Genomic DNA, 24,616 nt, shown 5'->3' with positions numbered 1-24,616 from the left:
GTTGAGAGTTGATTAAGCATGGGTTAACTCATTGTATTTTATTCTATGAGCGCTTGAGGCTTCCCAGCCACTTGCAGTCTTTCTCTAGCTTTTGTATAGCCAAAGCTAAATAGCCATTTTTAAAATAGCTCCACAATTGCAATGTTTCTGTTTTGCTAAATTATATATTTTATTTCCTGGCCATATTGTGTGCAGCTAGGATTATTTAATTGGTGTCGATACAAAATCTTGTTGATTACACCGGCCGGTATCACTAAACACAGCCATTTTTAAATTGTGCCATGGGACTGGAGACATGCCAAAGTAAAGAAGTGACAGAAGGACAAACCAATACATTAGAGACCAGTTAATCTAATAACAGTTGTAAGCATGCTCTTCAAACCCATAATTTAAGATAAACTTACTAAGCATTTAGAGAAGATTAGGTTAATCAAGGACGAGTTTGTTAAATGTAAGTCATGGCTGACAAATTTAGCAGATTGAAGGGCATGTAGTATATATGGATTTTCAGAAGGTGTTTAATAAACCTTCAAGATGGTTGTTATAAAAATTTAGGTACCTGGTGTAAGCAGCATGGGTAAAAATTGCTTGATGAACTGGAAACAAGGGTAAAAGCAAAATACTGCAGATGCTGGAACTCTGTGATAAAAACGAAAAACTGCTCTGGAGTAAAGTCAAACAGACTTGAAACGTTAACTCTGCTTCTTGCTCCACAAATGCCGTCAGACCTGCTGAGTTTTTCCAGCATTTTTGTTTTTATTTTGGAAACAAAGGGACATAGCTTAGATTAGTCATGGCTTAGATTGGAGAAGTGTTGGAAGTGATGTAATCTTGACTGGTAGAGAATCAATTGCTGTATATAAAAGAACCAATGTGGTTCTGTGGTGGAAGATATCAAAATGTGCTGATAGCACAAAAGGGGATTTGTCAAATAGTGAGGAATGTTTTTAAATCTTTCAGGAGGATGTAGAAAAGCTCGCAATTTAATCCATAGAAATATCAAAGAATGAGAGCGTTCCCTCAATGGAAAGATGCTGAAGGATATGGATGAACAGAACGATTTGGGGACCAAATATATAATGTCCTAAAAATGTGAGTTGGCTGATAAAACCTCAGTTTTATAGAATGAAGAAGCAATTAATTTATAAAAGGACACTGGTTAGGCCACAGTCACAGTTTTTTAATGCTGCCTTGGGTGTCACATTATGAAAAGGACATTAAAGGCATAGAGAACGTACAGCATTAGATGTATCAGGATGAAGAAAGTATTGAGTGACGAGGGGATGGTGGCGCTTTCCACTGGGAAGGAAAAAGCTAGGAGATTTAATACAAATTTTTAAAACTATGCACAAGATAGTGATAGGGTGAAATAGAGAAGGACAATTTCCTCTAGTTAGGGAGTCAATGACAAGAGTGTCAACAATTTCAAGTTGAGGAAAGATTAGGAGAAATATCTTTCTATGAAGGATTGGAGCATTGACTACTTTGCCACAGTGTCGTTTTGGCACACATACCTTTTCAAACAAAAATTGACAGTCACAGGTTTTAGAGAGGGATCAGGGCATCGGGATTGCTTGAACAAAGGGACAAAATAGCTTCCTTCTGTTCTGTAAATTTAGCTGATTCTGTTACACATAACTGAAATTCTGATGATTCTTATTTACAGGCAATTCACAGTGCAACGGGAAAAAAAGTTCCTTTTCTGGACTCTGCACACATTTGTTTGAAATGAATCTTTTGTTCTACCAAGGGAGAACTGAGACAATTGAGGGGATGGTGTGGGAATTTTAAGAGATAAATTGTGCATGCGCACAGTTGGTTTTGTTATTAGGCAGCTCTGGCATTTGGAAATCAAACCAGCATTCCACCAGTTCATAGTGCAGTGCATTGAAGTAACACCTTGATGTATTTGATGTCCCAGGTGGAGTGGTGTATGTGGCGAAGTGATTTTTTTTTAAAAAAAAAAAGAAAATTCAAGTATGTGATATGAAATATTGACTTTTTCCCCTCTAGCCTTCCAGAATGATGGGGAGTGAAAAATGATGACGTTTCTGGAAACCTCTTTATTCCCAGGAAATGCATTTTTTCATTTCACTAATCAATTTTGCTTGGGTTTCACTATTGGAAAATTGCTGCCTGTGTTTTCTTCCTAATTTTCTCTTTCCTGGTCTCTCTCCTTCCTTAACCTTTTTGAAACGTGAGCATGAGTTTTATAAGGTGCTTAATTTTGACCACAATTTTGACATTTCTTCCATTTACGTAGCAGTTTCATTTCAAAAATAGCAACTGGTGTTACTAAAATTGAACAAACATTGTTCCAGGACTTTTCAGCTAATGGCAATTGACTGCATGCCATGGTTGCCATTATAGGCAATAAACTTTAAAATATAGAGGTAAACCATTCTGATTTTAATACTCTCACCTGGTTTTATGTATGAAGTACCATTGCCAGTCCATTGTATTTATGTTTATATTTCATAATCTCTTTACTTTGATTTGGGGAGACTGAAAAACGCACCTGGACTTTCAACTAGATCACTGCCAAGGAATAATTGAAATTTAGCAACCTAAACTATATGCTAAATTAAGTGCATGCTTGATCGCTATAAACCGGCTTATTCTGTGTTCTCGCCTTATTTCATCAGTTGACCTTGTACAGAGGCACCTTTGTTTGGGCTACTGTTGGATTGTGTACACATTTCATTATGCAGCCATCTATTTTGAATGGCTCTGCTTTCACCTCATACACAGGACCAGGAACCAAGTGCTTGTGACGGAGGGGGAGAGAGGTTGGATGATTGAAATCGTCTAAGTACAGAATCTAATTGCTTAATGCACTTGTGTGCAGTATGACCACTGAAAAATGTTCCAACTGCTTGTTCATCATCTGACTTACTTGGACACTGTAAAGTTCAACCTCAACAGAGGGTGATTGTCAATCCCAGCAGAGTGATGTAGGAAAATTAAGTTACTGATAAAATTCAAGATTTGGTGTACAGTTCATACGATCTTTTATGACTTGACAACTTGAGAATTGAATCCACTTGAAGTGATTTTTTTTAGCTTATGTACTTTTTTGGATGTAGTTGCTTCCACTGTTTCTTCTTTGGACATAGTTCCCCATATTGTTAATTTATTTAGGTAGTATTTTCTTTACTGCAAAGGGTGATGGCTAAGGCGAGTTCTGTTTTGCTCTGCATTCTAATCATATATGGGTTTTCAGAGCAAGGCCTTGTCACAACAGCAATTTTTGCACACTTCCCATTGTCAGGCAGAGGAAGAATTTGTCCGGAATTTGAGAAAAGCTTCTCTTAATTCTGGCCTGGTACATTCCTTTTTTAGTGCAATAATATTTTATGACAAAGAACAAAAATGACAATTATCATGGTAGATTCTTTGTCCCTAACTTAAACCTAATGGTATGATCACTTGTTTGTCGTGGCAAAGGAGAGCTCGGCTTGCTGCCAAAAAATCTTTGCAATTTGGCTTCTGTTTGCAGTTAAGCACAATAGGCAGTAATTTTAAAACGGCCAGGTACCAATTCATTAGTCTCTGTTTTTCCACTTAGAAATTTTAACTATTCTTTTTCCTGGAATTTTCTGTTTTGGCCACTTTTAAAATCCCGTTGAAATTGAAAAAAACAGATGAAACCTAGACCAGAATTGATGTTGGCTTACATTTATATAGAAAAGGACAATTTTTTATAAAGCACAAGGTTGAATGGGGAAGAGTGGGTGGACTTGCATTGATTATTTTCCCCTTTGAAACCATCCTATTGTACAACTAAGTTGTTGTCAACATTGCCTTGATCTGATCAATAATATGACTTGTGATTAGTTAAATAAACTAACATGTTATGGAGAGGGGAAGACAATTCTCTATTACTCCCACCCTCGCACATTCTTTCACACTCTCACAGTATAGTTCCAGTCATCCTAAGATCGTAAACATGAAGTGCCTTTGTGAAGGCCTTGGAGCTTTTTATTATATTAAAGGCATTATATAAATTCTTGTTGTTGTGACAATGTCACACTCCCTCGATACTGGACTGAAGTGTTAATTTAGATTATTGTGCTCATCAGGAGTTGGGTTTGCACCACTGACACTTTGTAGGCACAGTGCAATCAATTGAACCAAATTGACAATTTTGTTTTAGGCTTGAAAAAAAATGCAAAGTGGTAAATGCATTTCTAAAGACGGTGTTTACAATTTTTCTCCACATAGTGTACTGAGCAAATTTCTTTCTTAGTGTAGGATTCTTTCAAAACTCATTAAACAAATGAGTATAGTAAAATTTTTAACAAGCATTAATGAAAATTTGTTTTGAAATATGCGTGGAAATTATGATGGTGGGCAATTAACTTTAGGACGTTAAAAGCTTAGGAGATTTTTTACAGTTTTGTGATATATTAATAATTGTGGATCTAATGGTGGAAATAAAAGTTTTGTACAATGCATTTTTGAGGCTGATGCCTTGAAATTGTCTTTGACAACAAAATTAGCCTCCGAGCTTTTTTGGCACAGGTGATTTGCGAGGGCAACAAATAATTTTCCCTTTTTTCTTTCTGCATTGCTATTGTCTTCCCACCTTCTTGCTCGCGCTCTTGCTGGGAGAGTTGGGCACAGAGCTTTGGTAGTGGTTTGAGAAGTACCATTCTCCAGAACAGTTATGCTGTTTTTGCACAGTGAAGTTGGGCTTCCATTGCCACAACCAAGTATTTCATCTTATAGCCCAGCATTACCACTGAAGAAATTTGACTGTTGCATGTTTTCAAATTTGATTGTCCAGTTGTGGAAGAGAGGATGTGGAGTTAAATGAGGCAGTGTGGTATTCCCTTTGCAGAGCTACCAGTCATGGTGGGGACACTGCCTTACGAACATGTAAAGTTCATTTGAATTACAGTTTTTTTTATTCACAAGCTGTCTCACATCTCCCACATACTTTCAGTCTTTATGTTAAGCATAGACATGGAGCTTTTTAATATGTTCAAAACTTGAGCAGATTTCAAATGTATATGACTTGTAAAAGGAAAGTCTGAACTCACCAGCATTGAACTAGCATTGTGCTCAGAGATCAGATACTTACCCCGCTGTGTTATACTTATTTATAGACTTGAGGTCATTATCAGAAGGATGGGTCCAATTCCCTTAAATGCTGCCCTTAATCAATCATGATTGACACCATTTCTTTAGGCGGGATGATTTGTGCTCTTTGTCTCTTTAGTTTGATTGGCAAGAGTGACTTCAGTTGCATAAATAGTCACAAGACATTTCAAATAAAAACTGGAGCTGAGACGTGCGAAAGAAGTCTTTGCTTCAGAGGCGACAGGATGCAGAACACAGATGTTAGTTGTGGCAATGAACTGTCATCCAAACGGTTTAGAAACAATTGAACCATTCTTTCAATCATAACAATTCACCTAATCTTTTCTGTAACCCAGGAATAAAAGTTACAAATGGCATTTTTGTTGTACCTTATACTTAAAATGCCACAAAATTCTACACAGACCAGCCAAATCAAAATACTCAATTTTTACAATGATGGTGTTGCTTTCTAAAATTCCTTCAGTAACTTTTTCGCTGAGAAGAAAGGACTTGCATTTCTAGGATGTCCAAAATACCTTGCAGTACTTTTGAAGTGTAGTCCATGACATGGTACAACCAGCGCAGGAGGGTATTGATGACAGTAAACAAAAATAGCATTTATAAAGCACGTTTATCAACAGTGCTCTTAGAGGAAAAAATGTACAGACACTCCACGTGTAATAAATTACTTGAAAGTACGGGGTAAATGAGTCCGTAACTTATCTACACGCTAAGACATAAATAACACCGAGATGCATGGTCATTTCATCTGCTTTTAGGGTTGGCGTTGAGGGACGGAGTTGGCCAGGAAACTGGTTGAACTCCCTTCTCTATGAATAGATCTGTGGGATCTTTAATGTCTACAGGAATAGAGACTAGTTTAAAGTCAAACCTGAGGCTGATGCATCTGGCAATGCAGCACTCGCTCAATCTTTAAATGGAAGAGTAGCTTAGCTTATAAATTCACCCAACTTATGCATAGCAATAAGCTACAAAACACAAGTGAATGAGCGACCAGATAATGAATTACAATTCTATCCAGGAAGATTGACTTGTAGGTTACCTTTTCTTCGTTCACAGGACATGAGTGTCGCTGGCAGGGCCAACATCTATTGCCCATTCCTAATTTCCCTTGAGAAGGTGGGTGGTGAGCCACCACCTTGACAATGGAATGACTTGCAAGGCCAGACCAGAGGACAGTTAAGAGGCAACCCTATTGCTGAGGAACTGGGGTCACATTTTGGCCGGACTGGGTAAGAATGGCAGATTTCCTTCCCTAAATTGATTATTAGTGATCAATACACCAAATTAGTCAAAAAGCTGTAGTTTCAAGTGCCACTCCTGGACTTGTGCACATAACCTAGGTTGACACTTAAGTACAGTACTGAGAATTTCTGCATCAACTGTGATGTTAAAGCAAGGTCCTTCCTGCCTGATCAAGTGGACCTACAAACATGGGAGTTCAAAAACATCAACTTGCATTTGTAGTACCTTTAACGTGTTGAAAGGCACTTCACAGCAGCTTCAGCAGCAGATGGTCAGAGCTAGATTTTAAGGAGCATCTTGAAGGAGGAGAGAGATTTTTAATAAATGTTTCTGGGGTAATTCATGAGCACAGGGCCTACCAGCAGAAGGCATGGCCGCTGATGGTGGAACATTGGAATTTGGGGTTGCCTAAGATGTCAATTAGGAAATGCAGTGATTGTTGAGGTTTGTAGGGCTGGAGGAAGTTGCAGAGATGGGATTGGGTGAGGTCATGGAGAGATTAAAACACAATTTAAATTTTGAGGTGTCGGTAGATTGGGAGCCAGTGTAAGTCAGCGAGCAAAAGGATGATTAATGAATGGGGCAGCAGAGGTTTGGATGAGCTGAAGTATACGGAGGATGGGAAGTTGTTCCCCCTGACTGGAAAATCTAGAACTACCACCACCTTGAAGGCAATTAGGGATGGGCAACAAATGTTAAGTGATCTCCCAGTACTGAAGGAATTAAGTCAATGACTAAATTGACCCAGGATATGATGTAACTTGTACCCTGTTGTGATAAAGGTCCAGTTTTCAAACTGGAACATAGTAAACCTGCAGTTACATATTCATATTGTTTATGTATTTTATGCTTGTAGCCCAATTAAAAAGCTCTAAGTTTATAGTGTAGATATTCATAAAGTGGGGAAATTGAATCTATTTATAAAGGCCCTTTGTTTTATTGAGTTTTTGTGTCGAAAGTTGCTAGTGGATTAATCAAAAGAACAGGGCATTTAGGAGTTACACTTAGGCCAGACTGGGTAGTTTACCTCTCTTTGTGAAGCTGTCATTCATTATAGCAGTTGTTCCCAGAGTTGTTTTGTTTATTCTAATTCCCCACTGTACAGTGGGTAGGGTTTGTTTGTGCTGTAATTGTGTCCTGAGGTTAAACTGACATCACGCTGGGTGTTACTAAAATCAAGTTCTGAGAGATAGATGTTGCAGGAAGGGAAAGATTTTCACCAATCCCTCGTAGGATGAGCCTGCTTGCTAAACAGGTTACTGGAGAAAGATGTGATACTGTGGGCAGGTTTGTTGCCAATACCCTCGAGCAAAAAGGTGGTGGAATCCAAATGGCTGACTAAGAGGCAGCTAGTCAGAATTTGTTTTTTTATATCTGTTTTCTATTTACATTCATTTCCCTTGTCTTCATTACTGCTGTTTAAAATTGAGAAAATGAGGAAAATTGTTCAGAAAGAGCCTGAAGTGAAAGGGTTAGACCAAGCCCCAGTGGTTAACCAGTTAACCAACTTCATGTTAGGTAGCAAAGTCCCCGAGTAAGTCACAGCTGAATAGCACTTTTTTTTTCCTCTCTGCAAAGTGAGGGCTTGGCGTCTCTTGTTTAAAGTTTACTTTTCTGAACCCAAGTGGGATCAGTGCTGGTGCTGAATAATTTATCACCAGCATGAATGGGCTCATTAGTTGCCTTTTCAGAGTTTAAATGAGTTTTGTGGTTGTCATTACGCGAGCCTTCTGTTCAGCTGAAATGACAGTTTGGCAGTGTCCTTGCTTGTAACAGGGGCAGCCTGCCTCCTTTCATTCGAGGATTTGCTGTTGTGTTTTGCTAAAGTTGTTCAGAATATACAGCTAAGCTGCCCTTGCCTGACAACCCTCTTTGCTGAACAACATCAAGACCACTGCCGCAGTAAGTACTAGAATCTTTTAAGTTGTCTTGTAGAAATGTATTCAACAATTTTTCAGTTTAGTTTTCTCCAGTATCGGGAGAGAATGGACTCTGGAATTATTAGTTGATAGGGCATGGATTAATTTCTGAGGGAAGTGATCAATTGTAAACAAAGTGGCAGATTAGATGTTTGTGGAATTTGACCATTTGTTCATTTATTTGCATGACGAGGTGTTATTATTTTTAATTAAATAATTTTCTGAGCACTGGAGCTGGGGAGAGATACTGTGGCTATAATTACTAATATCCTTTTATACATGTTAAATTATTCGAGTACAGATAATATAGAAGTTTGTATTTACAAAACTAAATCTTCCATTTAAAAGATACTGTCTGTAAATCAGCTGTTGAAATGCAGTTGATTCGAGCCAGGTGTACAAAGAGTTTTTTTAAAAAACTTGAATTTGTGTTATGACTATCTGACCTCAGGATATCCCAATGCACTTGACAGTCAATGAAGTAATATTTGAAATGCAGCCACTGTTGTAATGTAGGAAACACAGCCTTGTGCAAAGCAATCTCCCACAAAAAGTAATGAGATAAATGCCCTGTTAATTTGTTTTTCATGATTTTGAGAGATGAATATTGGCCAGGGCACCAGTGAGAAAGCCTTTGATGTTCTTTGAAATAATGCAACATAATCTTTTAAGTCTACCTGAGAGGGCAGATGAGACCTCATTTTTATGCCTCATTTAAAGATGATATTTGAAGTTGTTATATATTCTGATTTTATTGGTAACTGGTATTTGTACAGTAAATTGGACCAATATTTTTTCAGCTCCATTAATCATTTTTAGTAGTTGAAGTCTTAAGTCAAAGTAGCTGAAAGAATTTAGTACTTCATCCATACTATTGACTGAGTGGGCTAACGTATTACATGACTGGACCTTATAGCTGAATAAGCCAATCTTGGGCAAGGTGACACTGTCAATATTTCTTGATCCTCCAGGTGTCCACAATCGGTGACCTTTTAAAGTTTATCCTGAGTTATGACAAAATTTGGCTTGGTCTGTGATGTTCTCGTCCTCATTCCTTGGGCCTCTCCATCAGAGTGGACCAGCCTGACGATGTTGCCTGCTCAAGTGGAGAATGGACACTTGGTTGAGAATACCAAAGAGGGCTGCTGATCCTGTAGAGCTGTACAGCAGCAGGAGTCGGGCGCTACTTCCAGTGTTTCTTACTACCTATTACAAATTATCATCCTGTAGGTACTGACTGCTTTGCTACATCTGTAAATCCTCAAGTTGCAGCAGAAAACACCTGTGATATATTGGCCATCTTTGCACACGTGAAGGTCTTGTATGAAAAGAGTTAGCGTGAATTATTTAAAATAATTAGTTACATGAGTTTTAGACATAATTTTATATTTTACAACAGTGTTACACTTAATGATCTGATTTTTGCCTTTAAATCTTTGGTGCCAGAGGTATGTATCGCTTTGTGCAACTCCTAGTTGGATGTTTGCCTGTCTGTGTGTACACACGTGTTCTTTCTTAGATCTAGCTTAAATCCCTCTGCCCACTCCAACTCCAGTAACATGATGGTGGTAGCAGGTTTCAGCCTTGGAATAGTCCACACTACTTGATGGATGACAGGAGAAATGATTAAAAGGAGTCCATCATAAGTGGAGTGCCTTGCTGGCATATTATATCCAGCACCTAGGCTGAAACAACAACAAAAATTTACCAGCAGAAGCAAGAGAGGTTGGAGTGACCTGTAGCCTTGTGATCCAAATTGGAAGTTTGTGGTTGGTTGTGTGGCACACAGCTGCTTGAGTTAGCAGAAAATATGGAACTGGTAGACATTCAGATGGTGCAAGAGTGCAGATAATGAAAACCGAATGATGGAGAACGAAGCATGCTGTCTCTTTACTGGCTAATTTGATTAGTCTGTCTGCTACTTATGAACAGAGATGGTGCTTAGAAATGTACTTTATGTAAATATCAATTCTGTGTTTCTCTTCATGCGTCTTCCTCCCTCTTTAGCTTTTTCAAACTGCGTTGTCCTTTGTACCTGGTCTGGATTCTCTTCTAGTTTTTCCCTCTCCCACTCCTCCTCTGAATATGTAGACCCAAACTGGGTTGCAGTGCCAATGGCACATGTGCCAACTTCCCTCTTAACTTTCCTAAAGCAAAACATTGGCATTTGTGTAGTGTCTTTCAAGTTCCAAAGTGCAGCCAATTTACTTGTTGCGAGATCCCACAAACAGCAGTGCAGCAATAACCAGAGTTTGCGATCAGTATTGAAGCAAGGGCACTTGTTGCTGACCTCCTAAGTAAGTCTGAGATCTGGCAGGAATTTCAGCTCTACTACTATGCAGTGGAACTGCAACCGTAGTGTTCTTTACTGGGCATTCACAATGTGGAAATGGAGTGATGTCATCAGACTGTCCAAGCAGACATCACATTAAAGGATTTTTACAGGCAAACAATCAGGAAATGAACAGTAAAATAAAATGTTTTTTTTAAGCATAGAGCAAATTAAAGATTGGGCCATACACATGGTGAAGATAGAATCTAAAACATTCTGGATAAACTTTTTCTAAAAAAAAGGCTAACTTAAAAATCTTCTAATTAATTAATTAACAGCACTTCATGAATTACTTTTTCAGGGCCAGTTCTGTCGTTCGTCAAATTTTAATAATCACATCAATTAAAAATGCATTGAAGCCTCACTGAACAAGGTCCAGCTTTTTAAGGGGTTTCAAATCATGATGTGGGAGTGGGAAAGTGGAAAATTTTGCTGATTTTAGTGATTGCCAGCTTGGGTTGGGGGTGTAAGTAGGGGTGGGGTCCACCCTGATGGACACATTGCAGCTTCAGGATTTCTGGAGCTAATCTGCGCATGCATTACGTCCTGAACCTTTTTAAGCTCCATCCATTTCCTGACAATGTAACTCTTTTGGGTACAAACCCGTTTCCATCTGTTTTCAGATGAAGTTACATTGTTTCATAGTTTGCCATTGTGAGATTTGAACTCTTGATCTTGGGGTTACAAACCCAGTACCATAACCACTTGGCTATTCAGGCCAAGCCCACTACGTCCTGAAGTTGCAGTCAGATTCATTCACCATTAACGCCCCTCTCCAAATCTAGCCCATTGCCTCTCAGTGACTTAGTTGAGTGTGTTACCATTAAGCCAACCCTAACACCCAAGTAATCATTCCTCTTGCATGAGCCCCAGGCAGTCTGTTCAACAATGAAGAGGTTGACTGCATCCGATTCTGATGTTGTCTTTGCTACACACTAATAAGCAGGAGTTACAAGATAATTAGCCATTCTACCCCAGCTGACTAATTGAAGGTGAAACAATCGTTGTCCATAGTGCCAGAACAGCTGATGACTCTGCACCTGACTTTCCTTACCATTGAAGCCGAGGGAAAGGAAAGGTAGCCACCCTGTAAATTAGACTGTCCATATCTGCTCCTCTAACAGCAACCAACTTCACCTCCATATTTACTACTGTTCTTCATGCAGGAATATTTGAGCTAATTAATTATAGCATCCTAACCACTTCCCAGACTTGTGTACCTTTGGCACTCCTTTAGAGACTTGTACGTAATGTCAACAGCCTCTGAAAGTGCCATTCTTGAGGCTAACTAATGAAGAATGTGTAAGTGTGTGCAGAGTTGGAACATCACTGAATACTCAACTGGTGTCTTGGGAACAATTGAGTAGCCTTGAGAGGAGGTTGCAATTTGAGCCCATGGGCTTTTTGTTTGTAGTGGCACACAAAATATTGAATTTCTGGAGAAGTGGTCGGTTTTGAGACTGCTTCATGTTGCTCAGTTCATGGGCTGTGATTGAGCACTTAGTAAACTTCTATTTTCAGTTTCCTCCTCAGTAGATGAACCTTACCCAGCAAATGTGCTTCGCAACAAAAGAAAAGCACAAAACAAGTTCTGGTTCATACTAGTTAACCTTGGTTTGTGGAAGGTTATAAACAGTGCTTCAAAAAATAAATGCATTATTTTTTGATACGAATCATCTCCCAATGTTAACTTAAATAAGTTGAACATTCACCCAGGAGTACTGGAGCAGGGCCTGTGATGGGAGCAGTTTGCTTTGTTATCCAGGACCCTTGATGTACCGCTACTGTTCAGTGGTGATGATTGTGTGGAATAGGCATGCAGTTTGGCTTGTTGTGAGCTGGCAACATTTTCAGAGATTAGTGGCCAGTTTTTTCTCCTTTTGTATTAGCAGTAAGATATCTAGCAAGGTGAATGAAATATATCATGGTTTCTTTTCCAGTTTTTCTGCCCCACCCACACCCTGTAAATTACACATCTGTACCTTTATCCAAAGCCAGATTAATGCACAAACTTTGAGTGTTTCCAGAATATTTGGCTTCAGGAGCATTACAGATGAGCCACATTGTTGTTCACCTGCACACATGCACAATCCACTAGTTTACATGGAGCTGAGGCACTGAGCCACCTTGGTTGGTTTCTGTTCACTCTGCACAGATCGAGCATTGAGACTAGGACCTTGTGTCGGGAACACTCTGAACAGGGGAGCTACATGTTTTTGTAGAATTGAAAGCTATTGCTGGAGGAATTTGTAATGTTCTACTTTCATCATCCAGTATTTGATCAAATTCATTGTAGTATTGCTAGAGCACAAACATCTCTGGGCACAAACAAGTGTTTTTCCTCCTCCAAATGAATTATGCCTAGTAAGTAAAGTTCAGCTGTTTAAAATTGCTTAAAGCAATGCTATTTTCCTCCTTGTTTCATGTGTTTTTGTTTTCCTATCACAGCCACAGATTCCAGTGTTTTGAATACTGAGTTAAGGTTACAGGAAATGTTCTGCTGAAAGTTGGTTGCAAAGTGCAAAAAAAATCGCAGTACAATGCTAGTCAAATCCCTGTGGACTAAGCTAGCAATAAGCAAATTAAGCACAAACAGAGCAGCAAGTTGCTATAGCAACAGTGCAACTAAATTACTTTACTGTCAGCCATGATATAATTTTCCTGCTTAGAGGCTCAAGGGACTTGAAGTTCCATTTGTAGCCAAAGTTATTTTGGCTCATTGGCATAGAAGACAGAGAGAGAGAGGGCGAAATCAATTTACTGATGATGTACGCATCTGGCCTAACTTTTCTTTCTGTTTTGCCTCATTAGGAGCCTCGGTCTAAATGGGTCCAGTCATGCCTCCCAGTAAGAAGCCAGAAGGCTCAGGAATTAGTGTTTCGAGTGGACTGAGCCAGTGTTATCCAGGGAGCTCACTAACCAAGGCACTCCAGGAAGTTGAGGAGCTGGACATTACGAGCAGTTACTTGCCTGCCATTCGTTTGGAAAGAGTAGCTATGGAGGATGAAGAATTAACAAACCTGAACTGGTTGCATGAGAGCAAGAACCTGCTCAAAAGTTTCGGGGACACTGTGCTTCGTAGTGTCAGTCCGGTTCAGGATATTGATGAGGATACCCCTCCTTCTCCTGCTCATTCTGACCAGCCCTACGATGCCAAGCAGAACCCTAACTGCAAACCTCCTTATTCTTTTAGCTGCCTCATATTTATGGCTATTGAAGACTCACCCAGCAAACGCCTGCCTGTTAAGGATATATACAACTGGATCCTCGAACATTTCCCTTACTTTGCAAATGCTCCGACTGGGTGGAAGAACTCTGTTAGACACAATCTATCATTGAATAAATGTTTCAAGAAAGTAGACAAGGACAGGAGTCAGGTGAGCTTTCCATTTTTAATGTTTGTTTCCTTTATTTCTTTATTTGCTTGCATACTGCTTTGAGTCATTTGCAACATTAATTTTCCGCAAAAAAAAACGCGCGTATGTTCTGCTTTTATGTGTGTGTGGTTTCTAGAAACTGTTTAAGCCGCAAAATGTTGAAAGTGTCTTTTCTGAAGTGGTCTTGTATGAATGAGCACAAACTGCTGTATATCTGCAAATGCAAATTGTTTAACCATCATAGTTAAAGGTTCAAGCTAATAGGATTGAGGTAAATCAAAGCCAACTAGTTATGCTGGTTTCTGTCTCTTTGGAAGGAGATACACAATAGGCCATTCCCTAGGCACCTGTGCTTTGGTATCTAATTTCTAAGTTAAAGATGGCAGAGCATTGTGATCATATTTAACTTTTTTGAAAAAAGATATAAACATCATGTAAAGCATCGAAATGGAGGAAAATAGACTTTTGTAGTTTTGCATTCTCTGTCTCCCCCTCGCATATTCGTGCTCTCGTTCTCTCTCTCTTACATTCCGTCTGCTCTGTGCACTGTCCCTTTGGTCTCGTATACACTCCTTTGCATTCCTTCTCTGGTTCTTTTCGTATATTCTCTCTCTCACATGCCCTTTCTGTCTTGCACTTTACCTCCAGCTCTCTTGCAATCTTTTTCACATTCTATCTTTCCTTTAGCGAGCCTGCTCCTGTCTTTGCATCCTATCTCTCACCCTCTTCCTTTCGGTCTCTTGCTTGTAAAAGCCAGCAATTTGCCATATTGTAGGATTGAGAGCAAAATACCACGGTAGCCAGAACAAAATAGTGGATGCTGCAAAACATCACTTGGCAGTCAATGTCAGTTTGTTGTATTGTTATCCTTGTGGATGCCTTAGACAACACACTAAAGTGCTTGGAGCATTAATACTTCATTTTATATTTTCGTACTACCTCTAGAGGTAGCACTGTAATTTAAATGAGGCAGCATATAAATCCAGAGGTAGGAAACACCATTACAGGGAAAATGGTTTTGAATTTTTTTAGCCTGATTACGCTCCTGAGAAGTGCTTTGGCTTTACTAAGTTAAAAACACTACCTAAAAACAAGTTGCTGTTGATCTACCTTTAGAATCTAAAGATCCAGCAGTGGAAAGAGTCACCGTTGGATGTGCTGGAATTTTTTCAGGCTGCAGGTAGCCTTGGCTCATGGCTGACTGTCGTGCGATTTTACTTTACATTGTACAGGTCATCTGTCAAAAGAACAGCCAAGTTGCAGATGTGACTATATTAACTGCACAAGTGTAGTTCTGTAGTTGTCAAAGTTGAGTGGAAGTGCAATTTTGCCAAGTCCCATTCAAGGAAGTGCACATCACATGCTGTTTGCAGCTTCATTGGTTCTGCAGCATAAATAGGGTTTTAATTCAAACAAATCTTTTTGTATGTCAATCCTAAGTTGTGTATTTCAGCTTCAGATGACTATTTTGTATTATACATACACCTGTAAACGCAGTTGAATAGAAAATAGGAGCAGGAGTAGGTCATTCAGCCCTTCAAGCCTACTCTGCCATTCAATATGATCAAGGCTGATCGTCTATTTCAACGCCATACTCCTGTTCTCTCCCCATACCCCTTGACATCTTTAGAGTCCGGAAATATCTCTATTTCCTTCTCAAATATATTCAGTGACTTGGCCTCCGCAGTCTTCTGTAATTTTGACTTTGTAATAGTGAATCGGCAACCCGTTTTAAATCTCTTCTGGTGAAGTGAATAGCAATAAGAATCGGGAGAGATGGAAAACGGGCCGCAGACTCACTGTCATCCCTTTACACTATTGCATGAAGGCCCAATCTACTCTGTTGAAACCAAATTCTTATGGAAATCATACTTTCGCCTTTAAAGACTCGTAAGCAATTGGTTTTGCACAGTCTACGTGTGGTTTCAATAAAATAACAACTGCAACATCTCATTATGTACTAAAATGCTGCAGCAGCAGTTAGTAACAAAGTAATTGAGTGGCCTTTAAAAATAATTGCACCAGCCAATTATTGTTTCAGCTAATATTTTACTAAGTAGTTCTAACTTTTTCCCCTTTTTTGTTGTAATGTTGTTGTGTTGATAGATTAATGAATAAAAAGCCGTTTAGGAATTAGAGGAAAAGCTTGGTTTGTAAATTTGTTTACTTTGACTTTTTGTGTGGATTAAACACAGGTCAGCGTTGAAATGTTTCAGTATACATATATACATTTTGGACCAACTCCCAACTGCAATGCATATGTCATATATTTACAAATGGAAGGGCTAACTTTGATAAAAGACACTGCAGCCATTATAATATTTTTAGAATGTTTCATTGCATAAAGGTGTTATTTTGGAATAAGCTTTTCTTTCTGATGAAAAAGTACTGTAAAACTGCCTCTGTGACAGTGATTAATGAGCAAACATTTTTTTTTGCTACCTGTTTAGTTGTTCTGTGCAGTGCCTTGATGTGATAATCATGTAGTTTGCTCAAGGTAGAGCATCACAATGTTCTCCCTTCAATTTCCCTGCAGTGGTCTGAGTGCATGTTTTAGCATAGCACAGTTTAGCCCCAGTGGGTCAGTTTTTAAGAAGTGTCTCTCTGGCACAGTGGAGAAGCAAAACAGTTAAGCTCACTTTACTTCAGAGCACAATTGAATCAAGTAGCAATTACATCTCTCCCAGGTTTTCCCTATATGAAATTGTCTTATGTTAAGCATTCAGTTACACCTGCATTGTGTAAACTAGCTGCAACAATAGGAACTAAAATTGTCAGAGGAGTGTATACACGATCAGAGACTGAGAGCATGCTGTCCCTTGTTAAGTGAAACCTCCATACCAGATTTGTTCTCTGATTCATTGCTGAATTGTTGGATGTGCGTGCCAACAGGAAATGGGTATTTCAGTCAGCATTGCTACATCTTTGAGAATACTCCGGTTTTCATTGGTTTTTTTAAATTGCCCGCTATGAGTTGATTTTTTGGATGTTACTTCAACAATGCCTGTTTATTAACTGTTCAACAATTCATGCAATAGCTAGGAATCTCCCACATGCTCTGGTGCAGTCATTTGGAGTTAGAAATAAATGAGGTGAATGAAGCTTTGGGTGTTGGGATTGAACCCTTAAACCCCATTTAGTGTCTGTTTATGATCACAGAGCCATTTCTTGAAGAGGTTTCCTGTGCTGGCTCTCAGCCCAATTGCTATAAAAGCCGCCCCACTGATATCGCAAGGCTGTTTCTCCAACAGTCCAATTAACTTTAAAACTACCGTACATGCATCTGCGTATGTTTTGATGTTGATGTTTGCAGTTACAGTGGAACTCCTTAAGCAAATATCTGCAGGCATCTTTAAATGAGCAAAAACTCACTGTGCAAATCCTCTTTCCTGTCAGTGAATTTTAGGTCATGGAAAGAAATTGAATAGACTAGATGTGTGGTTTTTGAACTTTGTGCTTAGTCCACTCCCCTCCCAATCTTAAATGCTCTGTAATATGTATTTTCAATATCTCAAATACTGGTCATAAAAAAAATACACAGTGCAAAATTTTCTGGACATTGTACTTGTACTCATTCCCAAATGTGCAGAAATACCATGATCTTTCACAGCCTTGTTTGAAGCCTATGCTTTAGACACACAATATTGTGGGATCCCAATTCTCTGATGTACCAGTTCCCAATCTCACTGTGATGTTTTCTACCCTGTTCCCCAATCTGCTGCTGCAGCCTTTGGAACTCTTGCTACTGGAAAAATAACAGCTGAGACTTATGCTGTTCTGGCTTAATTTTAACTATGAAGTTTTACCAGCCCCTTGAGACTGACTCCGACTTACTAAATCCAGACATTCAACAGACATATTAGAAGAGCTGGTTGAACATCACCATAATTCGGGTAATGCAGTGGTTGGTATGGTAAAGAAAATTGGAGAAATCACTTAGCAGAACCAGGGGAGATGGTGGCATAGTGGTGTTGTCTTGTAATCCAGAGGCCCAGGCTAATGTCCTGCGAACATGGGTTCAAGTCCCACCACGGCAGCTGGTGGAATTTAAATTCCATTAATCTGAGCTGAAGAAGAGTCATATGGACTTGAAATGTTAACTCTCTCTTTCTCTCCACAGATGCTGTTAGACCTGCTGAGTTTTTCCAGCATTTTCTGTTTTTTTTTGGCCTTGCCAGTGATGTCCACATCCCCTGAATGAATCAAAAAAAGGTCTAGATAAAACAAGCTTTGCTGACACGCTTAGCTAGCTATTGATTTTAAACAGGCTGCAGTTATTTTAGTGCCAACCTTTTCCCAGCTCTTGGCAATGAATCTGCTTCATTGTTGTAAGGACTTGGATAGGATAATTTCAGGTCATTGGTGGCATGGTTTTTTGCCCATTCCTGCCTGCAATAGCACTATGCTAAATCAGTTACATGGGAAAGAAAGTGAAGTGAAAATCAGTGTAGCTGAGAGAGCTTACTTTCATGTTTGTTATGTTTGACAAACCAGATTTACATTCAAAACTTGCCCTCGGCCACTAACTTCTGATATAAATGGTAGCAACGTGGATTGCAGAATCACTACTTAGAAAGATCATGCTTAGTGATACTTAAAATTAAACCATTGCGAATGAGTGCTATTAATTTTAACATCCTTAGTCTGTTTATCTGTTGAAGTCTTACTGTGGATGTATGCAGTTTTATTTACTTAAGCTGTAATTGGAGGCTGAGTGTAGAAATTGGGCAGAATAGAAATTCTAATGAGTCTAGGGATCAGTAGTTTGTAGCCACTACTGTGGCGAAACAAGGCTATTAAATGCATCTGCTATTGAGTCGATTAACTCCTTTTTAAAAGAGTAGTTAAAAAGAAAGTGGCTAAGAATGGGGTGCATTGATAAATAATTGAGTGCGCGCAAAGTAGCGATTCTTGTGCTATTGGAATTTGGAAATATCTGTAAATTCACCTAATTACGGTCGAGTGGTGTAATTTATAACCTTGATAGCTCTTTGGTATATTTTTTGGAAACTTGCCAGAACTTCAAGCTGGAAATTTTACCAGTGGTTAGAAATTTTTCTCAGCAGATTTTGTGATGGGCGAAGGCAGATGTCTTCCATAGCAAGAATAAGCACAGTGGGCTGAATGACCATTTTCATTTTCTGTTCCATATTTTCTTATTGATATCTGGAACCTTAAGAATGCAGCCTACTGTATGATTGAGATGTTTTAATTGAGCACACCATGCACATCCTTCTCATTAAAACAGACTGCTGTTTTGGCAATTTGTACAGGTTATGGCAAGCATCTTGCAGGCATGGTTAAGACCATCTCTAATATGGAGTTTGTGTCCCTGCAAAGTGATTTCAGCTTTATGTTAACACAAGTCGAACTACAGTGTAACTTGGGAATGAAGTTGGCTAGTTGGAGCACTAGTATAGAAAGCCACCTCGTACTGCAGTTTAATGATGGCTATGGTAGAGCTTCAATCAGTGCAAAGTTAACTAGGGAATTTTTAAATATCTTAAAAGTGAAGGTTAGTGTTGGAAAACTGCTGACTGTGCCATTGACACTTTTCATTAAAATTGCCACTGATTTTGATGCTGATGAGTGGGGCACTGAGCATGTGCAGTGCCTCCCTTACCCTCCCATTTACGTGTGAAAATGATCTTCCATCTTGTTACTTAGACTGTTTTGCATATTCAGTTTCAAGAGTGAATACAACTTTTTATAAGATGAAGAACAGTTTCTACTTGAATGCATTAATTTTCCTCTTTGTTCCCAAAATCTCACCCTAGCTCCTCCTCATTCTCTTTTCCCTCCTCCCAATGAATGCACCACACCCATTTATGATAGGCCTCTTGCTATATACTGATTAAGATGAATTGAAGAATAGCATGTAGCTAATATATCAGTATTGTAAGGAACATATATTTTTATTTCTGTTGGACTGTTGTAAAGAACATATCTTATTATTTTCTGTTGGACTGTGGGTTAAATTACAATGGCTGCAGGTTGAAAGACATGTTCATTAGAACAGGATGAGAGAGAGATACAATGTTGCAGTCCTGGAACAGTGTGTGCCATGAAAGACAGGATGGTGCCAGAAAGGAGCCCTGGACCAAGGGAGTTGCCTGGCAACAACATTTTAATTGGCTCCTGACCAGGCGACCAGGCTTTGTGTGAGAAGCTGTGCAGCAGAATAGCTCATAGCATGAAAGGAACAAGACCTGTTGGAAGACCATCTCGTGTCAGCAACAAGAATTGAAAAGAATTTGGAAGACATCAATCAAAATCAGCCCATCGAATCCTGAAAAACCGGAATTGGTGCTATTGAACTGTTTTATCCCACCCTTAAAATCCATGTTTTTGTGTGTCTTATGTGTCTTGTATGTGTGTGTATATAGGGATTTAAGGAGGGGGTGAAGTTTACATTATAGTGTTAGAAATTAGCTGTTCATATCTCTTTGCCACTGGTTGATAGTTTGTTCAATAAACAGTTATTTACTTATTAAGTTTACAACCTGGTGCTCGCATTCTGTTAACCTAAATTAAACAGTTAGGTAGATTTGGGGTGGTCTAGTGGTTTGGTCAAACTTTTCACATTTGCTGCAACTCGGAAAACATTGGGGCTTGATATTACAGCGCACTGTCCCCAGTGGATCATGACAGATTTTGGGGGATTGTCCAGGATATTTTGGCCAAAAGACTTCAACGGTTTGGGTGTAGATTTAGTAAGTAATAAAAGCTAAAAGGAAACACCAGGTTTGTACTGTCAGAAATAAGATGGCACTGGAAACTGATAAAGCTTTCCTGCAAGTGGAGCAGATGTCCGTGACGATTTTACAAGGGGTCCTAAAAACAGGGTTAATTGAATTGGCAAGTAAATTAAGAGTGGGATTGTCTGGCAAATCTAGGAAGGCAGAGATAATCGAAGAGATGGCACAGCATTTGCAATTGTAAGGAATAGCCAAGAGACCACACTTAGAATACTGTGAACAGTTTTGGCCCCCTTATCTAAGGAAGGATATACTGGCATTGGGGGCAATCCAGAGAAGGTTCATGAGGTTAATTCTGGGTATAGAGGGATTTTCTTATGAGGAGAGATTGAGTAGGTTGGCCCTGTTCTCATTGGAGTTTAGAGAAACGAGAGGCAACCTTATTGAAACATATAAGATTCTTAGGGGGCTTGGCAGGTAGATGCTGAGAGGTTGTTTCTCCTTGTGGGAGAGTCCAGAACCAGAGGGCATAATCTCATAGTAAGAGGCACCCATTTTAAACAGAGATGAGGAATTTCTTTTCTCAGAGGGTGAATCTGTGGAATTCCTTAGAGCAGAGGCCTGAAGAGGCTGCGTCGCTAAGTGTATTCAAGGCCGAGATAGATGGATTTTTAATCAGTAAAGGAGTCAAGGCTTATGGGAAAAGGCAGGAAGGTGGAGTTGAGGATTATCAGATCAGCCATGATCTTATTTGAATGGTGGAGCAGACTCGATGGGCCGAATGGCCTACTTCTGCTCCTACGTCTTATTGGCCGAGTTTTCCAAGGTGTGGTTCATTGGAATGGGTTCAATTTCAGATGCAAATTTAAAAATTGGAACTAGAGGCAGCAGAAAAGGAAAGAGAGAAGACATTTCAAAGTGAGTTAGAAATGATGAAGTTAGAAAAGGAGGACAGAGAAAAAGATGGAGAATTCCAGCTTAAAACCCTGGCAGTTAAAAAAGAGATACCAGGGGGTGAGGCAGGACTTATTTCCAGAACAGAACCCAGTGGGGAGATGTTTAAATTTGTACAAGCTCTTCCAAAATTTGAGGAAAGGGATGTTAAAGCATTCTTTATTTCATTTGAGAAGATAGCTAACCAGATGAATTGGCCAAAGGAAAACTTGATATTGCCCATGCAGAGCAAATTGACAGGTAGAGCACAGGAAATTTATGCTTCACTGTCAGATGAGGTTTCTAGGGATTATGATGTGGTGAAAAAGGCCATTTTGAGTGCATATGAGTTGGTCCCTGAAACATACAGACAAAAGTTTCGAAATTTAAGGAAACAGCCTGGGCAAACTTAATTGAATGGATTAAGTGAAGTAGTTCTGATAGGTCGATATGAGCATGTGTGAAACTCCTAATAGCAAGGTGGTTAAGTAGGAGACCAGAAGCCAAACTTTCTTTGTAATATTTCACTTGTGAATAAATCTAAGTGTTTAGCTCATAATTCTCCCAATCCACCGTGTCAGTAAGTTTCCTTTTGGATGACTGCTTGAGTACATATAATCAATGCCCTCCACCGGTACATACTTAAATTATACAATTAACATAATGGGCAGGTACATCTAACCTGTCTTATTGGATTGGTGAGGGGGTGGCTGGGAGGTGATTTTGTAGCTGGATGCCAAAGACGTGTACAGTTGTTTACAATGGGAGCTGCACAATTAGAGGTCCAACATCAAAGCTGCCCCACTTCTGCCAAGAGGATATAGGTACCTGTTGCCTTGGCAATCTAACTTTTATTCAAAATCCACCATCCATATGTGTACAAAAACAAAATACTGCTTGTGTTGGAAACCTAAAAAAAATGGACAATGCTAGTCAGTCGGTGGAGAGAGAAACATCTAATATTTCGGATTTCCGGCTTTCACAGTATTTTGCCTTTAGCTAATGTTTCGGGTCTATTATCTTTTATCGGAATATATTCATTTTGTTTGTTTTATGTATTAATGCCGTGGGATTTGGAGAAAATGAAGAGCCTTGTCTATTTCTGCAGATAGTCATAGCAAAATTTGCCTACTGGTGTGTCTGTGGCTTAATGAGGTCCAACTTGTGCCAGTAAGTGGATTGGCTGGTTCCCAATTGTTTTCTTGGATATTGAATTAAGTACAATAGCAGGAGCCAGTAGCATGCTAATGCAACATCAGACTATCATTTTGGTCTATTGACAGGTAATTACAGGGGCTCTTTTTAATGAGTGGGACTACTATTTCAGTGCTGTGGTGTTAAATTGACAAATTCAGCATTGAATTAGTAATATGACAGTATAACAGTAGTGTTAAACATTTCTCTCATGCCGTTCCCAAAAAGACCAGCCTTTGTCTGTAAACCTGTGTCTAGGGTCAGGCCCCCCGCAGCCATGGGAAGCGTGTGTCGAGGAGTGAGCCTGCCTTACAGCACGAGGCAAGCATTCATTAAACCTGTGCATGTGACTTTGAATTCATTGCCATCTGTTACTTGGCTTTGGAGAAGAATTTCTTTCTTGTATATGTATTGCCATAGCAATGCAGTTCAATTGAGCCAAAAAAGCAAGTGGTTGCCATAGTGATAAACTAATGCTCTGACAGTCTATCCCCTCTCCATAAAGGAGGTGACCATCGGAGCTAGTTCATTCACGTTCTATGAGGCCCAGACTGCATGCTTTGCTGGATTTCCAATTGGTGTTACTTGGCATGTTTTTATATCCAGTATTTATGATACATTAGAATATGATCGTCTGCATTTGAGGTAACGCACTTAAAAAAAAAGTTTACAGTGACCTTTTGGGTGTTTTTGATGTTTTGCTATTTTTTTGTTTATGGTCCCCATTATTTTTAAGGTAGACGCTGCTGCCACAACCTTCTTCCAGCTGGGCGAGTGTGGTCGACCTGAAGGTTATTGCATGGCACTCTTTTTCAGGAGAGTAGAGTAGATGACTTCAGTAGCCAAGTGATTTATGGCAAGGTTCTCTATTTGGTGAACTAGTCGGAAACTGTCTTAGCTCACATATAGCAGCTATGCTTGGAGGCAAATACTCCTGAACTACTCTGCTGTCCTGTGTTCTCCCTACCGTTATAGTCAGTCAGTGGTTACCCTTTCAACCATTATGCCCTACTTTGTGGAAATTTCAGCTTTGCCATCCAATGTCTATTTTTAAAAGCCACCTTAAAAAAAACTCTTTTGACTGAATGTTCACTCCCTCCACCCCCATCCTTCAGTCTTTGTTTTCATTCCCACTCAGCAGCCACTGTTACCCATTGCTGTGAGCTTCAAAATATTGCTCTTCCTGTGTGTGAGGTCAATAGAAATGAAAGTTGTCACTGCCTTTTTCAGTGACTATGTTCTGACTTTCTGTAGTGCATGTGTGTTGTATATAAAGCACTCTGCATATTTCCCTCTTTTCCTCCTTCCGTCTTGATGCCAAATTACCCCACACAATTCAGCGTCATAGCATTGTTAGCAAAATGGGAAGATAATCTAATTGCAATGTTTGCGAGCACAAATGGTAGGAATTGTTGAAACTATGTGCTTCGGAAAAGTATACTTGTTGTGTTAATTTAGCTTCTATAGCTGAATTTTTAATATAAACAGTGGGATATCCCAATGAGCTGCAGCCCTCATTATATCCTGTAGAACTGAGGAGGACTGTAATTCTAATACTGTTTGATCACAACTAGTTAAGAAAACTCAAAATCTGGCAATGCAAATTGCAGGATTTATTTTTAAATAAATCTTAAATAAAAATAGATTAGCATTGTGCAAAATCACTGAATTTCAGCACATAAGAGTAGGAAACAGATGTGTGACCATGATTTCCCCACCTTGGTCAGGTTGTGTGGAAGGTGATGGAAGAAGCACAAACCTTACCTATTTCCTGAAGAGTGGTCAAAGGTTGTGAGGTGACCTTGTGCCATG

The 24,616-nt window shown here is 39.3% G+C and overlaps 1 protein-coding gene across 7 annotated transcripts in view; it reads left to right on the top strand.

The window, feature by feature from the left end:
• The window catches only part of foxn3 (forkhead box N3), a 343,712-nt gene that overhangs the window by 97,650 nt on the left and 221,446 nt on the right, over positions 1-24,616 (top strand). For 3 of the 7 annotated variants that reach the window (XM_041214481.1, XM_041214484.1, XM_041214480.1), the window contains exon 2: positions 13,414-13,979. In XM_041214481.1, the coding sequence (XP_041070415.1) occupies positions 13,428-13,979 (552 nt within the window). In that variant the 5' untranslated portion in view covers positions 13,414-13,427. Of the gene's footprint in view, positions 1-7,618; positions 8,254-9,241; positions 9,501-13,413; positions 13,980-24,616 lie in introns of those variants that run through there. The other 4 variants (XM_041214479.1, XM_041214485.1, XM_041214482.1 and 1 more) reach the window with 3 other exon arrangements.

This window comes from Carcharodon carcharias, chromosome 20 (assembly GCF_017639515.1).
Source record: "Carcharodon carcharias isolate sCarCar2 chromosome 20, sCarCar2.pri, whole genome shotgun sequence".
In the NCBI taxonomy this organism is placed as follows: Eukaryota; Metazoa; Chordata; class Chondrichthyes; order Lamniformes; family Lamnidae; genus Carcharodon; species Carcharodon carcharias.
Note: the sequence above shows the minus strand (reverse complement) of the source record. Positions and strands in the feature narration are given on the sequence as shown.